The following is a 20,790-nucleotide window of genomic DNA, read 5'->3' as shown; positions in this document are numbered from 1 at the left end:
AGGAGACACTTATTTTTGTTGAAAATACTGAAAGAAAAACCGTCTCATTACTAAGGATCTTCCAAACAGATGCCATAACATTTCTCAGTACAACCAGTTGACCAACAAGGAACAAGGGAAACCTTAAGGCTCACAAATAATGCCCACAGAACAGCTGTCTAACCAGAGAATCCTGGGAGGAGGTAGAAACCTTTTTTACCTCCATGACCCACTCAAAACCCGCAAGATAATTAAGCTCAAAAAAGGCAATGGCACCCCACTCCAGTACTCTTGCCTGGAAAATCCCATGGATGGAGGAGCCTGGTGGGCTGCAGACCACGGGGTCACTAAGAGTCGGACACGACTGAGCGACTTCACTTTCACTTTTCACTTTCATGCACTGGAGAAGGAAATGGCAACCCACTCCAGTGTTCTTGCCTGGAGAATCCCAGGGACGGGGGAGCCTGGTGGGGTCGCACAGAGTCGGACACAACTGAAGGGACTTCGCAGCAGCAGCATAGAAAACCTTCAAGAGATACTTGTGAATTATAGTCATCAGCAAAGGATCTACTTTCTCAAGCTGGTCTCCAAAGAGTTCACTCACTCAATCACCTAGTAATCCACTTACATTTACTAAGCATCTATCATGCTCAAACCTAGGTACCAGGGATTCAGAGGGATAGAAGACATATTTACCTTCAAGGAACTCATGATTTAACTGAGTGATATACTTGTACACAACTGCTACACAGTAAGTGTTAAAGTTCAAAGAGAGCAAAGGAAAAATAACAACTAGATTTATGTGGAAAGGGGAAAAAAAAGACTTTACAAAAAAGCTCTCAGTCTCTTGTAGACAGAAAGGAGGTGGGAGAAGAGAGATACACACTCACTACACACAAATATACATCTGCTAATACACACATACCTTTTCATTCAAAAATTAAGTGGCCATGAAGAGACATCCATGGCCTGTGGTTTGTGGAAATGGAGAAAATTAGAGAAAAAACATGAAAGAAAGCAGAGGCTAAGAATTATAAAATATATGAACGTATGCATGCTTAGTCTGAGTCATTGCCTGTAAAAACACAGACCTACTTGACATTTTCCTAATGCTGGTGTCAAAGATGCTGTGGGGACATCATGAGTGCTCTTCTATAACCTCAGAATGTTTTAAGGTTTTAATTAAGAATTGGAAAGATTATGCATTTTCTCATTAGAAGTTAGTAAAATATTCCATGCAAAAAGTTTTCTGGCACCTGAACTAATCTCATTTATGATGACGTGTAAAAACAGTGGTTACAAGTTAAAAAAAAAAAAACGTAGAAACTGAGTAACCTGAATTTGCTCTCTTTAGTTTTCTTTCTTAGTCTACACTGTGTCTATCACCAGGAGCAAATGCTGAAACAAACAAAAAACAACAACCCAATGTGAGACAAAAATATTAAAAATATTTAAGGTCATTCTATCACTGCCATAACTACAAAATTTTAGAGGCTGGAGTAGAGTGATTTACCATTTAATTTTTAACAACAAAAATTGTTGTTATATTTTTAATTTATTTTGAAAACTTACAATTCTCCTGTTGTGTGGGATTAATCTTTTTGCTAAGTAAACACTAAATTCCCCAGTGAGTAAGGAAGGTAAATATCCTGTGTTTGTGACTTTGGTTATATAATGCCACGTATCTGAGTCTCAGTGGTTTCTAGATGGCAAGAGTTTATGAACAAGTAAACTAAATAAATATATTAAGAACCTACATATATTTGTAAGTTGGAAGAAAACACAGATTTACCAACTTAAACATAAAAAAAAAGTCCATCTTTCATTTCTCAAACAAAATAATTTTAAAAACTAAAGAGAAGAGAAAACAACTATAGACTAAAAGAATCCTTTCCAGGAAAAGAGTTGACAACATACACACACACACACTCTTCACTGCCGGATCTCACTTGAAACTAGCCAAGAGTATATTACAAGTAAGTCTGCATTTGCAAGCCTTTAAAAAGTAGCAGCAGTAGTAACAACAACTACCATCTATTATGACAGGAACTACAATAAATACTTTAACATACATTATTATCTCATATAATCTACCCAACAAAGCCCGAAGTCTAATTATTAACCTCACTCTAGAAGTTTAGGAAACTAAGACTTAGAAAAACCTATAGAACTAGCAATGTATCTGAGTTAAGTTCAGGCAACTGGACTCGAGCATTTATGTCCTACTGATGACAATCTCTTTCTAGACTGTTTAAGTTTCTATTGAATTCAAAATTTCATGACAATGCAGTAGATTTGAGACAAATATTCATTTTTTCAGCAGTCAATTTTTTCATTCTGCTAAGTCCCAGAAGCACTAGGATGGGACAGTAGGGATTTAACAGATGACTCGCAGATCTGTGCTTAGGCAACTGAATAAGACCGTAATGCTATTAGCTAAGATGAGATATCCACATGTTCAGTACTATTTTACATTTCATAGAGTGGACAACTTCTTTCAGACATATATCTGTGAGTGGGTAGCCTTTCCCTTCTCCAGGGGATGTTCCAAACCCAGGGATCAAACCTGGGTTTCTCGCATTGCAGGCAGATTCTTTATCATCTGAGTCACCAGGGAAGCCCTACTATTATAAACACACACACATTTATTTGGAACACAGGGCTAGTGACTTAGATTTGTGGTTAGTAAAGAAAGCTGAGCGCCAAAGAATTGATGCTTTTGAACTGTGGTGTTGGAGAAGACTCTTGAGAGTCCCCTGAACTGCAAGGAGATCCAACCAGTCCATCCTAAAGGAAATCAGTCCTGAATATTCATTGGAAGGACTGATACTAAAGCTGAAACTCCAATACTTTGGTCACCTGATGCAAAGAACTGACTCATCTGAAAAGACCCTGATGCTGGGAAAGATTGAAGGTGGGAAGAGAAGGGGACGACAGAGGATGAGATGGTTGGATGGCATCACTGACTCAATGGACATGAGTGTGAATAAACACCGGGAGTTGGTGATGGACAGGGAGGCCTGGTGTGCTGCAGTCCATGGGGTCACAAAGACTCAGACACGACTGAGCAATTGAATTGAACTGAGTAAGATCACATATTAACAAAGACAATTCTGGTAGTGATGCAGATGACAGATCAGCAGGTAAAGAGACTGGAGACAATTTAGTATCACAGTCAGCCCACGTAAAACATGATGAGGACCCAACCAAAGCTGAGTATAAGGAGGAACAGACAGAGTCCAACTGCGGGTAAAACAACAAAACATGGCAATTTATTGGAGATGAGGAAGGACAGAGAAGTCTAGGATGACTGACTGAGGACCAATAATAGTGTCACTGGTATAACAAGTAGAATGTAGAAAGAGGTAAAGCTTTACTCTTTGTAATTGCTTGTATTATACTTCAAAGGAGAGACAAACTGGAAAAGATGACAATCAATTCTAAGAACTGTTGAGTTGACACCTAAGGAGATAATCGAGCAGGTAACTTGAAGGTACTGGAGGCTCAGCAGAGAGATCAGGCACAGAGGACAAAATCTAGGAGTCATCACGGAACAGGCTGTAGCTGAACGCACAGAAATGGACAACACCATCACAGGAAGTGTGTACTAACAGAAGAAGAACAGAAGCTCCAGACTAAATATAGAACAGAAAGATAGCCTCACTCTTTAGCTTTTTCTCCAGGACATTGAGATTATTTTCTTACTCTTGTTCTGAATAAAAGACATCTGTCCCAGATACCTCCTGGGAGCAAACTGGCCTGAGGGAACAGAAACCAGCACAATACAGGGCAACAGGAAAATTTTCTAGAACATATTAGTTCTCAAAGTGTGGTCCATGCATTCCACAAGTCCAAGACCCCTTTAGGGAGATCTGTAAGGTCAAAACTATCTTCAAAATATGAAGATGATATTATCTTTCTCATTGTATTGATTAATTGTAACAGTGTTGCAAAACCAGTGGTGGGTTAAAAAAAAAAAAGTGGTGGGTGCCTTAGTAGGAATCAAGGCAGTGGCACCAAATTGTACTGGTTGTATTCTTCACCATCACAAACTCATGGAGGGGAATCATGGAGGGAAAAAGGCCCGGTGTACTTATGAATGTCTGTCCTTGATGAATCAATAAAAACTATTAATTTTAAATAAGTTGTGACCCTTAGGTACACATCTAAAAATTATGAAAGACAAAATGAGAAATATACACTAATCATTTCTGCTGAGTACCAAAGTATAATGGTTATCTGAAGGAAATGAACTTACATGATGGTCTGAGAAACAAGGTGAACTAGCTGCTTTTTTCTTGGAATACCATTCTTACTTAAAAGAAGAGACAAGTAAACAATAGTTATTCAGTTTTAGGTATTTCAGGTATCTTCCTAAATAAAGTGAATCTGACACTTTAAGGAAAACAACTGAAAGTATTTTTTGCAGATGACAAAAACTACAAGCTATCAAGTAAAAATTAGAATCCTGGAAAGGTTTAAATGCCTCATAAGCTTAACATTATACCAATATTTAATTAAAAGACTCTCATGAGATGGATGGTGATATCAATAAATGTGATTTAAAAAACTATTTATAATGAAATGTGCTAACATTTGGAAGACATGCATAACTGAGTGAACCAATATGTTCCAAATGATCAATGCATGTTACAAAGCCATACATGGGGCACAAGGTTCCACTGTGCAAGTAAGACTAATGGAGTTTAATGTAACAGAATATGAAAAGTTCATTGATATAGTTTCTTATTCCTTATTGTAACTAACTTAGTGTGTGTGTGTGTATGTGTGTAACTAACTTTGAAGAAACTAAAATTTATTGATTTTTGGTACAGTAGCAAACTCCAGGAGATAGTGAAGGACAGGGAAGCCTGGCATGCTGCAGTTCATGGGCCTGCAAAGAGTCAGACACAACTTAGTGACTGAACAACAAATAACAACTAAGAAAAATATCCACAATTATCTAAAAAGTCTATTAAAATAATCCTCCCTTTTCCAGCTGTTTGAGGCAGATCTTCATACCTTTCAAGCAAAACACACAGTGTAGCACACTGAATGCAGAAGTAGGTATGAAGATCCAGCAAAAGCCACACATCTAAAGAGCTTTGCAAAAATATATAAACAATGCTACTCTTCTCACAATATTTTTCTTTTTTTGGTTTGGAGTTATTATTTTTGTTTAAAAATATGGTATTTATGTTAATATGTAATGGGTTTATTATTTTTGTTTTAAATGAATTTAAAATTTTTCTCAGTTTTAATTTCTAACAGTAAATACTGATAAATAAGATCCCCAAAACAAAAGTTCTTTGAGTGTCTTCATTCATTTTTAAAAAGGATCCTGAGACCAAAAAGCTTGATAATCTCCAAAGTCACTGCCTGTGTTTGCTTCAAATAATCCACTTCTTTCCTAATTAGTTTTTGTTATCATTGTTGAAATAAGAGCCCAGTAAGGGTGAAGTCTCAATTATTTTCCCTCAACCCTAAAAAGTCTTTTTATGGACCTTTTATAAGATTCTTACAAAATTCTTTCATTTTTTTAACCTAACATTTTTTCATTTGCTCTCAGGATCCTTCATCAAATTCTGGGTTCCAAAGACATCTTAATTTTTTCATTTTTATTATTTAGTAAATAAGAGGCAGGATAACACAGCAGAAAGATCAATGGACAGGGATTCAGAAGTAAACTAGTAAGTAGTCCTGGGGCTCAGCTTCTCTTCCATATATTAAGGAATCAGACCAGATAATAATTCTCAAATCTTAAATGGAATTCCAATATATGAAACAAGTAAGATGAATTTTAAGAATTAACTCTAAATTTTTTTAAGTTTAAATTTATAACATTTACTTATCACAATGACAATGAGAACAATGAAGCCATTTTGATTAACACAAATGTTTTAAGTCAGGGATCAAACTTATTTCTGTACTTGGCTTTGTTTGTTCTATTTGAAAAACATTATTCATCCAAGAAAGCAGCTCATTTCTAAACAAGAGTCTTGTAATCTCATAGTGGTTTAAATAAATGTTTATTTATAGGTTTACACAAAACCCATTTAATTTGATATTACAATGCACTCCAATATGTTAAAATCTGGTCCGGAATAAATCTGAATGCATATACCTAATTAAACTGCAGTTTTAAAAAATTCAGAGACACTTTAAAAATAATGAAACTAGACTCGGCCAACTCCCTAAAGACCCCTCTGGAAGCTGGTTTCATGAAAAATAATGTGAAAACTCTGGTCTAGAGCATGTCTATGATTCCCTCAGCTCTAACAAAGGCAGTAATATAAGTTTGAGAGAAAAAAAAAAATCTGTGGCATCACCCTACTCCAATTTTTGTATTGTCAGAGCTGGATGAGAAGATATAAGGCAGAGGCATGGTAACAAAATGATTAACATCATGAGCTCTGAAATAAGACATGGGTTAGAAACTGAGCACTGAGACAGCTATTGTGACCCAGGGCAAACTGTTTGGCCTGAGTCCCATTTTCCTCATTATTAAAGAGAGAAAGAATAGCACCTCCCATATAATTGTTATAAAGATTAAATGAGAAAAATGCAAAAACAAAGTTTGAATGACCTATATAGCTGTGGAAAGAAAGAAAAAAGAAAAAAGACATTCAGACCTCTGATATTTCTTAGTCTGTGTAACTCAGCCCCATACACAAGGAACATATTGCCCACTCAACTCTAAACAGTTTTAATTCTAAGATTCTCATTCAAATCAAGATGTCAGCTAGACTGCAGATGACGAAGATACAGACTCTCAATTTATATGTAAAGATGGTTCAACACAGGAAAATCAATTAATGTGATACACTACATTAACAGAATAAAGAAAAAAAACCCAGATGATCATTTCAATTGATGCAGAAAAAGCATATATTTGACAAAATTCAAAATCCTTTCATGATAATACACTGAACAAACTAGGAAAAGGAAACTACTTCAACATAATAAAGACCACATATGAAAAGCCAACAGTGAACATCATACCAATGGTGAGAGACTGAAAGCTGTTTCTCTAAAATCTGTAACAAGACAAGGATGCTCACCTTCACCACTTCTATTCAACACAGAAATCCTAGCCAGAGCAATTAGGCAAGGAGGAACAAAAAAGGCATCCAAACTGAAAAGGAAGAGGTAAAATTATCTGTTTTCAGATGACACTATCTTACATGCAAAAAACCCTAAAAAAAAAAAACTTTAGAATAAATGAATTCAGCAAAGTAGCAGGATACAAAATCAATGCACAGAAATCAATAGCATTTCCATATATTGATAATCTGGACAATCTGCAAAGGAAATTAATGAAACAATGACATTTACAATAGCATCAAAAAGAATAAAATACTTAGGAATTAATTTAGCCAAGGAAGACTTGTATACTGACAACTATAAAACATTCTGAAAGAAAGTAGATACAGATCAAGAGAAAAACAGACAACATTCATGAACTGCAAGACTCAGTATTGTTATGATGTTAATATCATCCAAAGCACTCTACAGATTCAATGTAATCACTGTCAAAATCCCAATGACACTCTTTTGCAGAAACAGAAAATTTAACCTAAAATTCAAATGGAATCTCAAGGGACCCTGAATAGCGAAAACAATCTTGAAAAATGACAAAGTTACAGGCCTCAAATTTCTTGATTTCAAAACTTATTACAAAGCTATCGTAATCAAAACAGTTCTGGTCTTAAGACACTTAGATAAATGGAACAGAATAGAGAGCCCAGAAATAAACCCTTACACATGGAGTCAAATTATTTTCTACAAGGATGTTAAAACCATTCAATGGGAAAGGAAAAGTAGTTTTGGGAAAATGGGATAGCCATATGAAAAAGAATGAAGTAAAATTAACTCAAAATGGATGAAAGACCTAAATGTAAGACCTACAACTAAAAACTCTTAGAAGAGAACATAAGTGAAAAACCTCACAACATTGGATTTAGCAATATTTTCTTGGATAGGACACTAAAAACATAGGCAACAAAAGAAAAACTACATAAACTGGACAACGTCAAAATTAAAAAGTTCTGTGCACCAAGAGACAGTATCAACAGAATGAAAAGGCAACCTATGATACAGGAGAAAATATTTGCAAATCATATATCTCATAAGGGGTTAATAGCCACAAAATACAAGGAACTCCTACACTGCAACAACAAAAAAGCAAACAACTGATTTTTTTAAATGGGCAAAGCACCTGAATAGATGCTACAAAGATATACAAATGGCCAATATGCATCATTATTCACTAGAGAAATGCAAATCAAATCAATGAGCTGCCACTTCACACCATTAATATGGTTATTATTTTAAACAGTAATATGTGTTGGCAAGGATGTAGAGAAACTGGAATCCTTGTGCACTACTGATGGAAATGTAAAACATGGAAAACAGTATGATGGCTTCTCAAAAAATTAAAAATTGAGTTACTATATGATTGAGAAATTCTTAGTAAATACTTAAAAAGAACTGAAACCAAGGACTTGATTAGGTATTTGCAAACTTATATGAATAGCAGCATCATTCACAATAGTCAAAATGTGGATGCAAACCAAGTGTCTATTGATGGAGGAATATATAAACAAAAAGTGGCATATTCATACAACAGAATATCATTCAGTCTTAAAAAGGAAGGATACATGCTGATACATGCTACAACATGGATGAACCTTGAGGAAATTATGACAAATGAAATAAGCCCAATACACAAAACGACAAATACGATATGATTCCACTTTTATAAGGGACTTAGAGTTGTCAAATTCATAAACACAGTAAGTAAATGGTGTTTGCCAGGACCTGGTAAGAAGGGGAAATGGGGAGTTCTTGTTTAACTGGTATAGTTTCAGTTTTAGGAGATGAAAAAAATTCTTTAGATAGATGGATGTGATGGTTGCACAATAATGTGAAGGTATTTAATATCACTAATTGTATACTTAAAAATGGCTAAAATGGTAAATTTTATATCATGTGTTTTTCACCACAATGTTAAAATACCCACTTATCAGAAAAAAAGTGAACAATATGCCCCTCTCCCCAAATAAAAATTCTCATCCACTGGGCTCCTTTCATATGCTCTGTGAGAACAGTAATTGATTCACCCACTCATTCAGTAATATTAAGTCCCCAGGTATGGTTTAAGGTTCTTGGGAGAGATCAGTGAATAAAAAGATTCAAGTTCCTGTGGACGCCAAAATTTAGGAAGGAAGAGGAGATAAATAAGAGAAAAACACAGAAATTTACTTAGTACACTAGAAGGTAATAAGCCAAAATACAGTAAGAAGGAGTAGAGAACATTATGGTGGGAGTGCTGGGCTAGATGATCAGGTGACATTTTGGCCAAGATTTGTTAGAGGTAACAGAGATCATCCTGTGGATATATGGAGAAAAATCATCCTAGGAATGGGGGACAGCTAAGAGTAAAGGGCCCAAGGAACATGAGCCTGTTTCTTGAGCAAAAGTAAGGTCAGTGTGATTGGAGCAGAGTGAGTAAAGGTAATAACAATGAGACATTATGAGAAAGCTTTAGGCCATTGTAAGACTTTTACTATATATAATTTGAAGGTAGAATCAGTAACATTTCTTGATATGTTAGAGACAGAGTAAGAGAAAAAAAAAGAACCAAGGATGATTCTAAGATTTTAGGTCTTAGCAATGTTAAAGATGTCCTTGGAAGAAAAGTTATGACCAACCTAGATAGCATATTGAAAATCAGAGACATTACTTTGCCAACAAAGGTCCGGCTAGTCAAGGCTATGGTTTTTCCTGTGGTCATGTATGGATGTGAGAGTTGGCCTGTGAAGAAAGCTGAGTGCTGAAGAATTGATGCTTTTGAACTGTGGTGTTGGAGAAGACTCTTGAGAGTCCCTTGGACTGCAAGGAGATCCAACCAGTCCATTCTGAAGGAAATCAGCCCTGGGATTTCTTTGGAAGGAATGATGCTAAAGTTGAAAGTCCAGTACTTTGGCCACCTCATGCGAAGAGTTGACTCATTGGAAAAGACTCTGATGCTGGGAGGGATTGGGGGCAGGAGGAGAAGGGGACGACAGAAGATGAGATGGCTGGATGGCATCACTGACTCGATGGACATGAGTCTGAGTGAACTCCGGGAGTTGGTGATGGACAGGGAGGCCTGGCGTGCTGCGATTCATGGGGTTGCAAAGAGTCGGACACAACTGAGTGACTGAACTGAACTGAACTGAGGATGGGGAAAGCTTTTTGCTGCATTTACTGTGAAAATGAAGACCATTCTCAGCAGACTGTCAACATTCCAGAAAAAATTTTGACATTACTCTGAAAGGACAGACAGTTATTGTGAAGGGCCCAAGAGGTACCCTTCAATCACATCAATGTAGAACTCAGTCTCCTTGGAAAGAAAAGGAAGAGGCTCTGGGCTGACATATGGTGGGGAAACAGAAAGGAACTGGCAACTGTTCACAGGATCTGTAGTCAGAGCATGATCAAGGGTGTTATATTGGGCTTCTGTTACAAGATGAGGTCTGTGTATGTCCACTTCCCCATCAGCGTTGTTACTGAGGAGACTGGTTCTCTTGCTGAAATCTGAAATTTTCTGGGTGAAAACTATATCCAAAGGGTTCGGATGAGGCCAGGGGCTGCTTGTTCAGTATGTCAATCCCAGAAAGATGAGATGATTCTTGAAGCAAACGATAATGAACTTGTGTCAAATTTGTCTGCTTTGATTCAGCAAGCCTCCACAGTTGAAGACAAGGATATCAGAAAAATTTTGTATGGTATCTGTGTTTCTGAAAAAGGAACAGTTCAGCAGGCTGATGAATAAGATCTGAGTGGTCTGGCTGCAGAAACAGCAAGATGCCAGATGGTTCTATGGACTCAACTGTAATGTTTTTAAGAGGCAATAAAAAGTCTTTTGATTTGAGGGGGAAAAAAAGATGGGGAAAGATTCAAGAGAAGCAGGTTTGGGGAGGAAGATTAGGTGTTTGGTGTTAGACATGTTGTGTTAGACGTATCTATGAGATGTTTGAGTGGAGATGTCAATAGATAATTGGATACAGGTGTCTGGAGTTCATGGGAAAAAGTGTGGCTAGAGTTAGAAATCAACATGGAGAGAGTATGTAAAACCATAAAACCAGATGAGAACCCCAAGGAATACAGACAGAGAAGATAAGTTTAGAGTCTAAGACCTAGAGCAACATAAAGAAGTTGGGGAGAAGAGAAGAATTAGAAAAGAGACAGAGAAGGAAGGACCAAAGAGGTTGGTGGAAAACTAGAGACATCATCTGAATGTGAGTCCATCTATTACTACTTCCTTAACCTTGTGAAATGGCTTCATCTCTCCGTTTCTTGGTTTTCCTTGTCTGTACAATAAACGTAACAGCAATTTCCTCAGGTAGTTGCTCTGAGAATTAAACAAGATAAAATATGAGAAAATAGCACATGTAGTGCTGGAACTAACCAAGTGCTCAGTAAATGGTATCTATTACCATGATGATGATAACAACAAACCTTAGCCCACTTCCAGTCTACTATAGTCATTTACTCTACCACTTTACAGGAAATGAGCCAGGAACTGGAAATCAAAGAGAAGACCAATAGAGGCAACAGAAACCTACAGTGAGATCAATCTACCACCTTAGCCTTATTTAACCTGATTATTCCTCTATCTGTAAGTAAGCTTTATCAAAATGTCGGTTTTTCTTTGAACATGCACCATATGTCCTTCATCCATTCCTCACTCATGTTACTCTCTATGCTTTAACTACTCTTCCCATATCTACTTATGTAGGCCATTCTTTCAAGGCATACCACAAAGGCCATCTTCTGCTCTGAAATCATTCATGAGTTGCTCTAAAGGGAGGCCATCTCCCTTTTCTTTAAATGCTTGCAGCGTTAATGAATTCTCATGGCACTTACCATTCCTCAGTGTGGGCAATCAAGAGTTAATTAAAATGTATTAACCTTTCATTTTATTCTCTTAGGTTATCCTTTATCATATAATATCCCTATCAATACATTAATTCATCAGTTCAAAATTGAGACTCTAAAAGAGCACATGTATTTTAAAAAGATACAATTTGACCACTTTTGTTACAATAAGCCTTTCAGAAATCTTATTTGCTGTAGTTCTAAATTTTGGGTTAAATCCAAACCCAGCACTACATTAGATCTTTTTTTCTACATATCTGCTTTTTTACATTCTTTATTACTTATGTTGGATGTTAATCTTCAAGCTGAAAACAAAAAATGCACACTGTTAAATCTCATCTTGATATTTGCACAAGAAATTCAAATTGTGAAGGCATTTCTTACTAATCTTTCTCTACACTCATAATCCTCAATTTGTCACAATCAGCAAATTTCTACACTGAATAACTCACTGTATTTTCATCTGGAAAAATAAGGCATCCTATTTTTAGCATGATACTGAAGTATTTACATGTTTGAGTCTACTTCTAATTCCCTGCTCTTCTAGACAATAACTATTGAATAGAGAGAAAGAAACAGTTACTTAGTTGAAAAAGCTTTTAGACTCTATCAGACATAGGTTTGAATCTTGGCTTTATAGTTCAAATCTAATAAAACTGTAAATCTTGACCAAGTTACTTAATGTTCCTATCTTCACTTTCCTGACCTTTAAAATGGGAATATGGGATTTATTTGGTGGTTCAGTGGTTAAGACTCTGCACTTCCACTACAGGGGGTACGAGTGCAATCTTTGATCTGGGAAGTTCCACATGCTACAAGGTGCAGCCTAAATAAATAAATAAAAGTATGACATACTTGGGGTGTGTTAAAAGGCCAAGACTCTTTCATTACGAAAAATTCAAAACAGATAAAAATAAAAAGCTAGTATAATGAACCCTCATGTATTTATTGCTTAGCTTTAGTACTTAGCAACTTTATTTCCTAAACACATTTGTTTATTCACTCCACAAGATTATTTTGACACAAACCCCAATTTAATCACTTAATCTCTAAATCTGACATAATGTATCTCTAACATAAAGACTTGTTTAGTTTCTCTGGTTTTGGCCATGCTATGCAGCATGTGAGATCTTAGTTCCCTGACCAGGGATTGAACCTGTGCTCCTTGTAGTGGAAATGCAGTCTTAACCACTGCACTGACAGGGAACTCTGAAGACTGTTTTTTAAAAGACAAAACTAAAATAGCCATTTTCATATCATCTTAAAAAACAAAAAAATTTCTTAATGTCAATCTGTCAAATTTCTTTCATCTCATAAATCTTTTTTTAGTTGATTTATTCAAATCAAGTACAAGCAAGATCTACACATATTATTTATGTGATAGGCTCCTTAAATTTGTTTTTACTTTTAAGTTCCTTCCCCCTTCTCTTTTTTTTTTCCTATAATATTTTTGTTGGAAAAACATGGGAAATCCCAAGGGAGTTTTGCTAACATGGGAAGCCACTAATTTTTAAATTTAGGTCACGATCCATAAGAATCAATACTGACTTTGAAACTGCCAAGGAACACTGTCTTTTATAAAACAAAAAAACATTTTTATTGGTTTTACTGACATTTGCTAGAATACATATTAAGCTCTTTAACACAAACAGTAAATGAGATAATAAATGATAAGAAAAGTGGAATACGTGTACACCCATGGAGGATTCATGTTGATGTATGGCAAAACCAATACAATATTGTAAAGTAATTAGCCTCCAATTAAAATAAATAAATTAAAAAATAAATAAATAAAATACTTTAAAATATATATTAAAAAAAGGAAAGTGGAAAGTAATATACAAACACCATTGTTTTTATTGGTAGAACATAATAGGATATATTTAGGTTGGTGCAAAAGTAATTGCGATTTAATACTGTTGAAATTTGCCATTTGATATTGGAATACATTCTTAAATAAATGTGATTATGCTATATATCATTTTGATGTATATTTCCTGTTTTATGCTTTTTGCTAATAAATTTTACTTGCTGTTTATTTTAGATGCATTGCAGACTATGAAAATGATGTCAGACAAAAAGCAAATAAGAGCGATCTTCATATTTAAGTTCAAAAATGGGTCAAAGCAGCAGAAACGACTCACAAAATCAATGCATTTGGCCCAGAAACTGCTAATGAACATACAGTACACTGGTAGTTCAAGAAGTTTTACAAAGGAGACAAGAGCCCTGAAGGTGACAAGAAAAGTGGCCAGCCATGAGAAGTTGACAACAACCAACTGAGAGCAATTATTGAAGCTGATCATTTTACAACTACACAAGACGCTGCCCCAGAATTCAACGTTGACCATTCTACAGTCATTTGGGATTTGAAGCAAACTGGAAAGGTGAAAAAGCTCAAGAAGCGAGTGCCTCAAGAACTGACCACAAATCAAAAATATCACCACCTTTAAGTGTTGTCTTCTCTTATTCTATGCAATAATGAATCATTTCTCAACCTGATTGTGAGGTGTGATGAAAAGCGGATTTTTATACAACAACCAGCAACAAATAGGTCAGTGGTTAGACAAAGCAGCTCCAAAGCACTTCCCAAAGCCAAACTTGCACCAAAAAAAGGGTCATGGTCACTGTTTGGTGGTCTGCTGGTGGTCTGATCCACTACAGCTTTCTGAATCACAGCCGAACCATTACATCTGAGAAGTATGCCCAGTAAATCGATGAGATGAATGGGAAACTGCAACACTTACAGCTGGCATTGGTCAATAAAAGGACCCAATTTCTTCTGAGACAACACCCAACCAAACGTCACACAACCAACACTTCAAAAATTGAACAAATTGGGCAATGAAGTCTTGGCTTATCTGCCGTATTCACCTGACCTCTCACCAACTAATACTTCTTCAAGTATCTCAACAACTTTTTACAGGGAAAATGCTTCCACAACCAGCAGGATGCAGAAAATGTTTTCCAAAAGTCTGTCAAATCCTGAAGCACGGATTTTTATGCTTTAGGAATAAAATTTATTTCTCATTGGCAAAAATGTGTTGATTTTAATAGCTTCTATTTTGATTAATACAGGTGTGTTTGATCCCGTTACTGTTGTTGTTCAGTCGTTCATTTGTGTCTGACTCTTTGAGACCTCATGGACTGCAGCACACCAGGCTTCCCTGTCCTTCACCATCTCCCAGGGCTTGCTCAAACTCATGTCCATTGAGTCAGTGATGCCATCCAACCATCTTGTCCTCTGTTGCCCCTTCTCTTCCTGCCTTCAATCTTTCCCAGCATCAGGGTCTTTTCCAGTGAGTCAGCTCTTCGCATCAGGTGGCCAAAGTACTGGAGCTTCAGCTTCAGCTTCAGTCCTTTCAATGAATATTCAGGATTGATTTCCTTTAGGATGGACTGTTTTGATCTCCTTGTATTCCAAAGGACTCGCAAGAGTCTTCTCCAACACCACAGTTCAAAAGCATTAATTCTTCAGCACTCAGCCTTCTTTAAGGTCCAACTCTCACATCCAAACATGACTCCTGGAAAAACCATAGCTTTGACCCTAGTTAAAATGATTTAAAATTCAGGGTCTGAAAGCACAATTACTTTTGTACCAATCTAATAACTATGCAATAATCTTAAAACCATAAGCAAGTAAATAGGAGAATATATTTGATAAAGACCAAAAAAAAAAAGAAATTGAAAGAAAGGGTGATGTTTACTGTTCAAAGAAAATTATCTCCTTACCTGAATCGCTTGCTGCAACAACAACTGTTCCACCAGGAGCAAAAGGATCATTGTGCTTTAACATTTCTACCTAAACAAATCACACACAGTCATGATTGAGAGAGGAAACTTTTCATAGCTGAAACTTTATTGCCGCACCAAAGAAAATATTCTTCACAAACTCTAAACTAATTAAGAAACACAAGGCATTAGGAAAAATGTCTACCCCTACTGATTTGCAATCTTATTGAAATGATTCATATCATTTTCTAATTTTTTACTGTAAAACATAACATACATTCAGAAAAATGTATGGAACATTATGAACCACTTAATAAAAGGTATCAAGTGAACATCTATGAAACTGCCAACATCTCAAAAGTCTTCATGTGCCTGTTCTAATCACAATCCCATCCCTCCCCTCTGTAAAGATTATTATTACCCTGGCATTGGTATCCATTTATTTCCTTCATAATTTTGCTACTTGTTTAGATGCACACTATTCTTTAACTTTCATTTTGAAATAAATGTAGATTTCTAGAAGAGCTATAAAGATAACACAAGACCTTATATCCCCTTCACCCAACTTCCTCTAATGTTAATGTGTGTGTGTGTGTGTGAGAGAGAGAGAGAGAGAGAGAGAATGCTTTCTAAAAAAAAAATTCAGCCACTTTAAATAATAAGCCACGTAAAAAATCTGGAGCAAATGTTAAGTGTGAATGGCTACAAAGAGTGAGGACTTTGTAATGTTTTATAGAAGCCAGAGATTCTGACTACTGAACTATCTTCCTACTTCAGCTTGGTTTTAAATCACAGTCAAACAAAATGTATATCTAGGAAGGTAACTGAACTTTCTGGCATCAGGTTCTTTTTAAGAGGCCAGCTAAAAGTCTTGGCATACAATTAGATAACAGGGGGACAAAAACAGTTTTGGAATATTTATCTCCTACTCTGACTCATGAGTATCAATGTCATCTGTATTACACAATCTACTTCTAATCATCAAGAACTTAGGTATTACAACTGAACTTCAAAGGATATTACAGAACTCAAGTAATACAGATGTAATGGATAAGAGAGAAACAATGCTCATTGAGACTTACAGTATATTCTCTTTTTATAAAAGAGGATCCGTTAAAAAAAATTACTTGCAGAAAGAACAACTAGTGATGCTTTTAGAACGGAAAATTTTAACTGATGGTTAACTTACATTTTTATAAAATGAACACATTAGCTTATACTCTGATTATCTGCTAAATGAATAAACAGCAATCAAGGGGGAAAAAAAAATCAAGCTGGTCTGTATAGCAAAGTAACTCTCCATGGTTCCTAATACGATAATTAAAATACCAATGTGAGACAGTCACTGACATGATAACACAAGTCACCAACTATTAATGCTTCTCCCCCAACTGTGAGAGAAGGAAAAACTAACAGACCTGGTTTTAAACAGCTTGTAGTTTTGTTTACCATCTCAGAGAGAGAGAGAGAGAGAGAAAAAAAGTAGGCCTATATGTGTGTCAGGTTTAATTCTATTCCTTTATCATACACTGTGCATGAGTGCTAAGTCGCTTCAGTCGTGTCTGACTCTTCGTGACCCCATGGACTGTAACCTGCCAGGCTCCTCTGTCTATGGGATTCTCCAGGCAGAGAACTGGAGATACTGGAGTGGGTTGCCACGCCCTCCTCCAGGGGATCTTCCTGACCAAGGGATCAAACCTGGGTCTCTTATGTCTCCTGCATTGGCAGGCAGGTTCTTTACCACTAGTGACTGTGCACTTACCCTAAAAGGGCACTGAGACAGCAAGAGGAACAGGATGGACTGTGCAGCCTACGAAGGAGCAAGCACCCACAAAACTCTCTATATATTATGTTCAGTTTGGTAATTAGGCAATTTAATATACGAAAGTAATTTTCCTGACTAAAATTCAGATGGTGTGATTTTATAATTAATGTTCCAAATCCTCCTATAAGGTCGCCTAACCTAATCTATCACTGAAATTCTCTCTTCTCTACATCAGCCATCCATTCCCTCCTTTCACAGTATGACTTAGCATGTAGCTACCATATGCTAGCTAGGACAGTAGAAAATGGCACTTGTTTTGGTTTGTTTTTTTAAAATTATGTCCCTCTGAGAAAAGAGACCATCTTTGAAGGAACAAAAAAAGACTTGTGGGGAGAGATTCATATCTTATGGCATTAACAGAGGCCTATTTGAAAAGAAGAAAGATGACCAAAAGCAGGGGTTTGTAGTTAAGAAAAAATGAGTCTGAATCTTAGACTACAGTAGTGAGGACCTTAGATTTTGGTCAGATAGAGTCTGAATTTAGTTCTGTCACTTACTAACTTACTTACACATAATAACCTCTCATTTACTTTATCTTTAAAATGAGGATGATACATGAGCCTCATAGGATTATTGTGATGCTTAAATGAGGTAATACATGAAAAGAACTTAGCACCATACCTGGCACATAGAAGAGATTAGATAAATGTTTAACTATTATTATATTGCCAATTTGGTGTTTAGTTTACAGTTTTGAATGGAGAAATTAAGAGCTGTCAGCTAGGGCACTGCTGCTTTCAAAAACCGAAAGGGGACAAATTAGTAGAATGAATGGTAGAAAAATTTCACCAGGGGAGAGGAAAAGAAACATGCTTATTTTTAAATTAGGAAGAGTTGCTTTGGCCTCTTGCTTTTTAAACAATAAGAGTAGATAACAAGAGGCTACAATAAGGTGAGAGGGAAAGAACTCAGGTTGCAGGCAATTTGAGAAGAATTTGGCAAATGGGTCCACACTACAAACTGAGTGTTGTAGGAACACAGAGTATCCAGTAGCCTGTGGAAATCACAAATATTCAGTTACAGAGGCATTTGCTTAGTTTTACAACAGTGGAAAAAATCAGTTGCTGGCCAAGTAGTTCTTTACTGAATACAGTAAGGAAGCAATTCAGGAATACCAAAGTTTATTACCTTTAAAATAATCAATTACGCTTTTAAGGAAGTTCTCTTAATCTAAGAGTATTAAAAGACAAAATTTCTGCTTCACATGTCTGTCAACAACTGATCCTTTATAGATCTGGTTTACTTACAGCTGTGAAATACCCTGTCTCAAAAAATAAGCCTTCAAATAAAAACTTAAAAACACCAAACGAACAAGGAAAAAAAATTAAAAACCTCTCCAAAACCATTGATAATTATTGAAATTGGGCTATAGATACACAGAGGTTAAAATACTTCATTATGTTACTCTATTTTGCATGTGTTTAAATATCCTAATATAAAGATTTTGTTTTCAAAGCCTCCAGACTTGGTTGTCTGACCTTAGTTAATTTTTCTGAGTTCCAGTGTTCTTATTGTTAAAATAGGGACACCAACACCTACTTTGTAAGACTGACGTGAAGATTAGAAACTATGAATATAAAGCCCACAACAGTACTTGGATCATAGTGAGTGGTTATTAAATAGTAATTGTTGTACTATGTATATTATCAGGAGAGTCTGACATTTAGTGGGAATTAATACAACTTTATAAGAATAACACTCTAGATGTGTCCACAAAATAACAGAAATGATTTTTTTTTTAAATCAATGCTGTTCTCTTTAAATTGATTTCATTATTTCAATAATGTATACCAAATATTTTCAAAATGCTTTACTGGCTTATGGATTTTTAATCATTTATTTTTTAAATCCCCAATGGGATAATATTTTGTCCTTTGAAGGGCAGACTTAGTATTTGGATGACATGAGTATTCGGATGACATGAGTATTCTGTCAATTTCAGTGGGTGCTCACAGTGTGAAATGCCAGTTTGAACCAAAAACTAGATAGGTTCGATAAGACTGAAATTTTTATATCGCCCATCAGAAGTAATCTGCAAGAGAATTCTTTCATCATTGTGTATTTCAAGAAACTCACTTAACTCATCTATTTGTAGACAGAATACAAAAGATCCACTGTATACTCATTTTCTTAAAGATAAAATATAGTAGGCCAGTAAGTCCTTTGCTTGTTATCTAAATGCCTTATATTGCCATGTGGAAGGACAGGATTTACAAGAAAGGTAAAGGTATGAGTCTCATTCCCAGGAGTTAGTGGCAGTTTGGCAAACAACTTTCTTGTCTAGAGTGAGTACTTACTGAATTATTTCTATCTTTCAGTTTTGAAAGATGACTCAAATAGTATATGATTTTACTATTGGTAAATTGCTTTTTTTTCCACATTTGTCTCTTTCCCTACCTCTTCTCTGACCATTAAACAGAAGTTAACATATATTTACTGATCACTGAACCAAAGTACAGCCAGGGCATGTGTACTAAATTTTTTGTAAGATATAGTTCCTACCCTCAAAAAATTCACTATCTAGCAATGAGTAATGATTTTGTTATTTCACCAGACAATAAACTGTCTGCTCTTATAAAAGAAAAAAAGAAACTCACTTAGAACATCTGTGGTCCATTTAACATTTTTTTTAACCCTCCTACTCACCGATGTGTTACTGCTATTGCTGGCTTCACTGAAAGGATCAGTACTTGAAGTGGCAAAAGGATCAGTAGAAGACTGCTTGAAGAAGCAGTCAGATGCAAATGGATCTGACCCTTTGAAAGGATCACCACCAAATGGATCTAAAAAAAACAACACAAATATGAGAGATTAAAAAATTATTACTCTAAATTTCCTGTCACCAATGACAACTGCGTTAATTAAAAGGCATTTTGACTCCTGTAGAGTCTAAGTCAGGTACTTTACTTATCTGGGTCATAAAACTGTATAGACAGTTATATCTAGTTAAGTAGTTTTAATTAACATTCTTTCCTACTTATTCATTATTCATCCAAAGCAAGTCAATAACTCCAACACTTATTACACAATGTTGCCTATATGCTAGGTTTAAATAATTTCCTCTAACCTGGTGATTCTAATTTTGGGGGTGGGGAAAGGATCACAGTTTTCTTTGTGGTTTTGATAAGAGTTTTTCACCTAATAAATTGATTTTTTAAATTAGCACATAATATCAAGTGATCCCATTTTTAAGATCCTTATTCTATGCTATTATAACTAAGAAGAAAGAAAAAAAGAACACATAGGAATGGTAAGTGAAAGTGTTAGTCGTTCAGTCATATCTGACTTTCTGCGACCCCATGGACTTCTGCCCACCAGGCTCCTCTGTC

The 20,790-nt window shown here is 35.8% G+C and overlaps 1 protein-coding gene and 1 pseudogene across 7 annotated transcripts in view; one reads left to right on the top strand and one right to left on the bottom strand.

The window, feature by feature from the left end:
* The window catches only part of EPS15 (epidermal growth factor receptor pathway substrate 15), a 140,292-nt gene that overhangs the window by 14,237 nt on the left and 105,265 nt on the right, over positions 1-20,790 (bottom strand). For 5 of the 7 annotated variants that reach the window (XM_070368074.1, XM_070368080.1, XM_070368075.1 and 2 more), the window contains 3 exons: positions 20,108-20,244; positions 15,637-15,706; positions 11,294-11,377 (listed from right to left, as the gene is read on the bottom strand). In XM_070368074.1, coding sequence (XP_070224175.1) covers positions 11,294-11,377; positions 15,637-15,706; positions 20,108-20,244 — 291 coding nt within the window. The remainder of the gene's footprint in view (positions 1-11,293; positions 11,378-15,636; positions 15,707-20,107; positions 20,245-20,790) is intronic. The other 2 variants (XM_070368076.1, XM_070368079.1) reach the window with 1 other exon arrangement.
* Positions 10,205-11,285, top strand: LOC138987283 (large ribosomal subunit protein uL6 pseudogene; annotated as a pseudogene).

This window comes from Bos mutus, chromosome 3, assembly GCF_027580195.1.
Source record: "Bos mutus isolate GX-2022 chromosome 3, NWIPB_WYAK_1.1, whole genome shotgun sequence".
In the NCBI taxonomy this organism is placed as follows: domain Eukaryota; kingdom Metazoa; phylum Chordata; class Mammalia; order Artiodactyla; family Bovidae; genus Bos; species Bos mutus.
The sequence above is the reverse complement of the archived record's forward strand: the minus strand, read 5'-3'. Positions and strand labels throughout refer to the sequence as shown.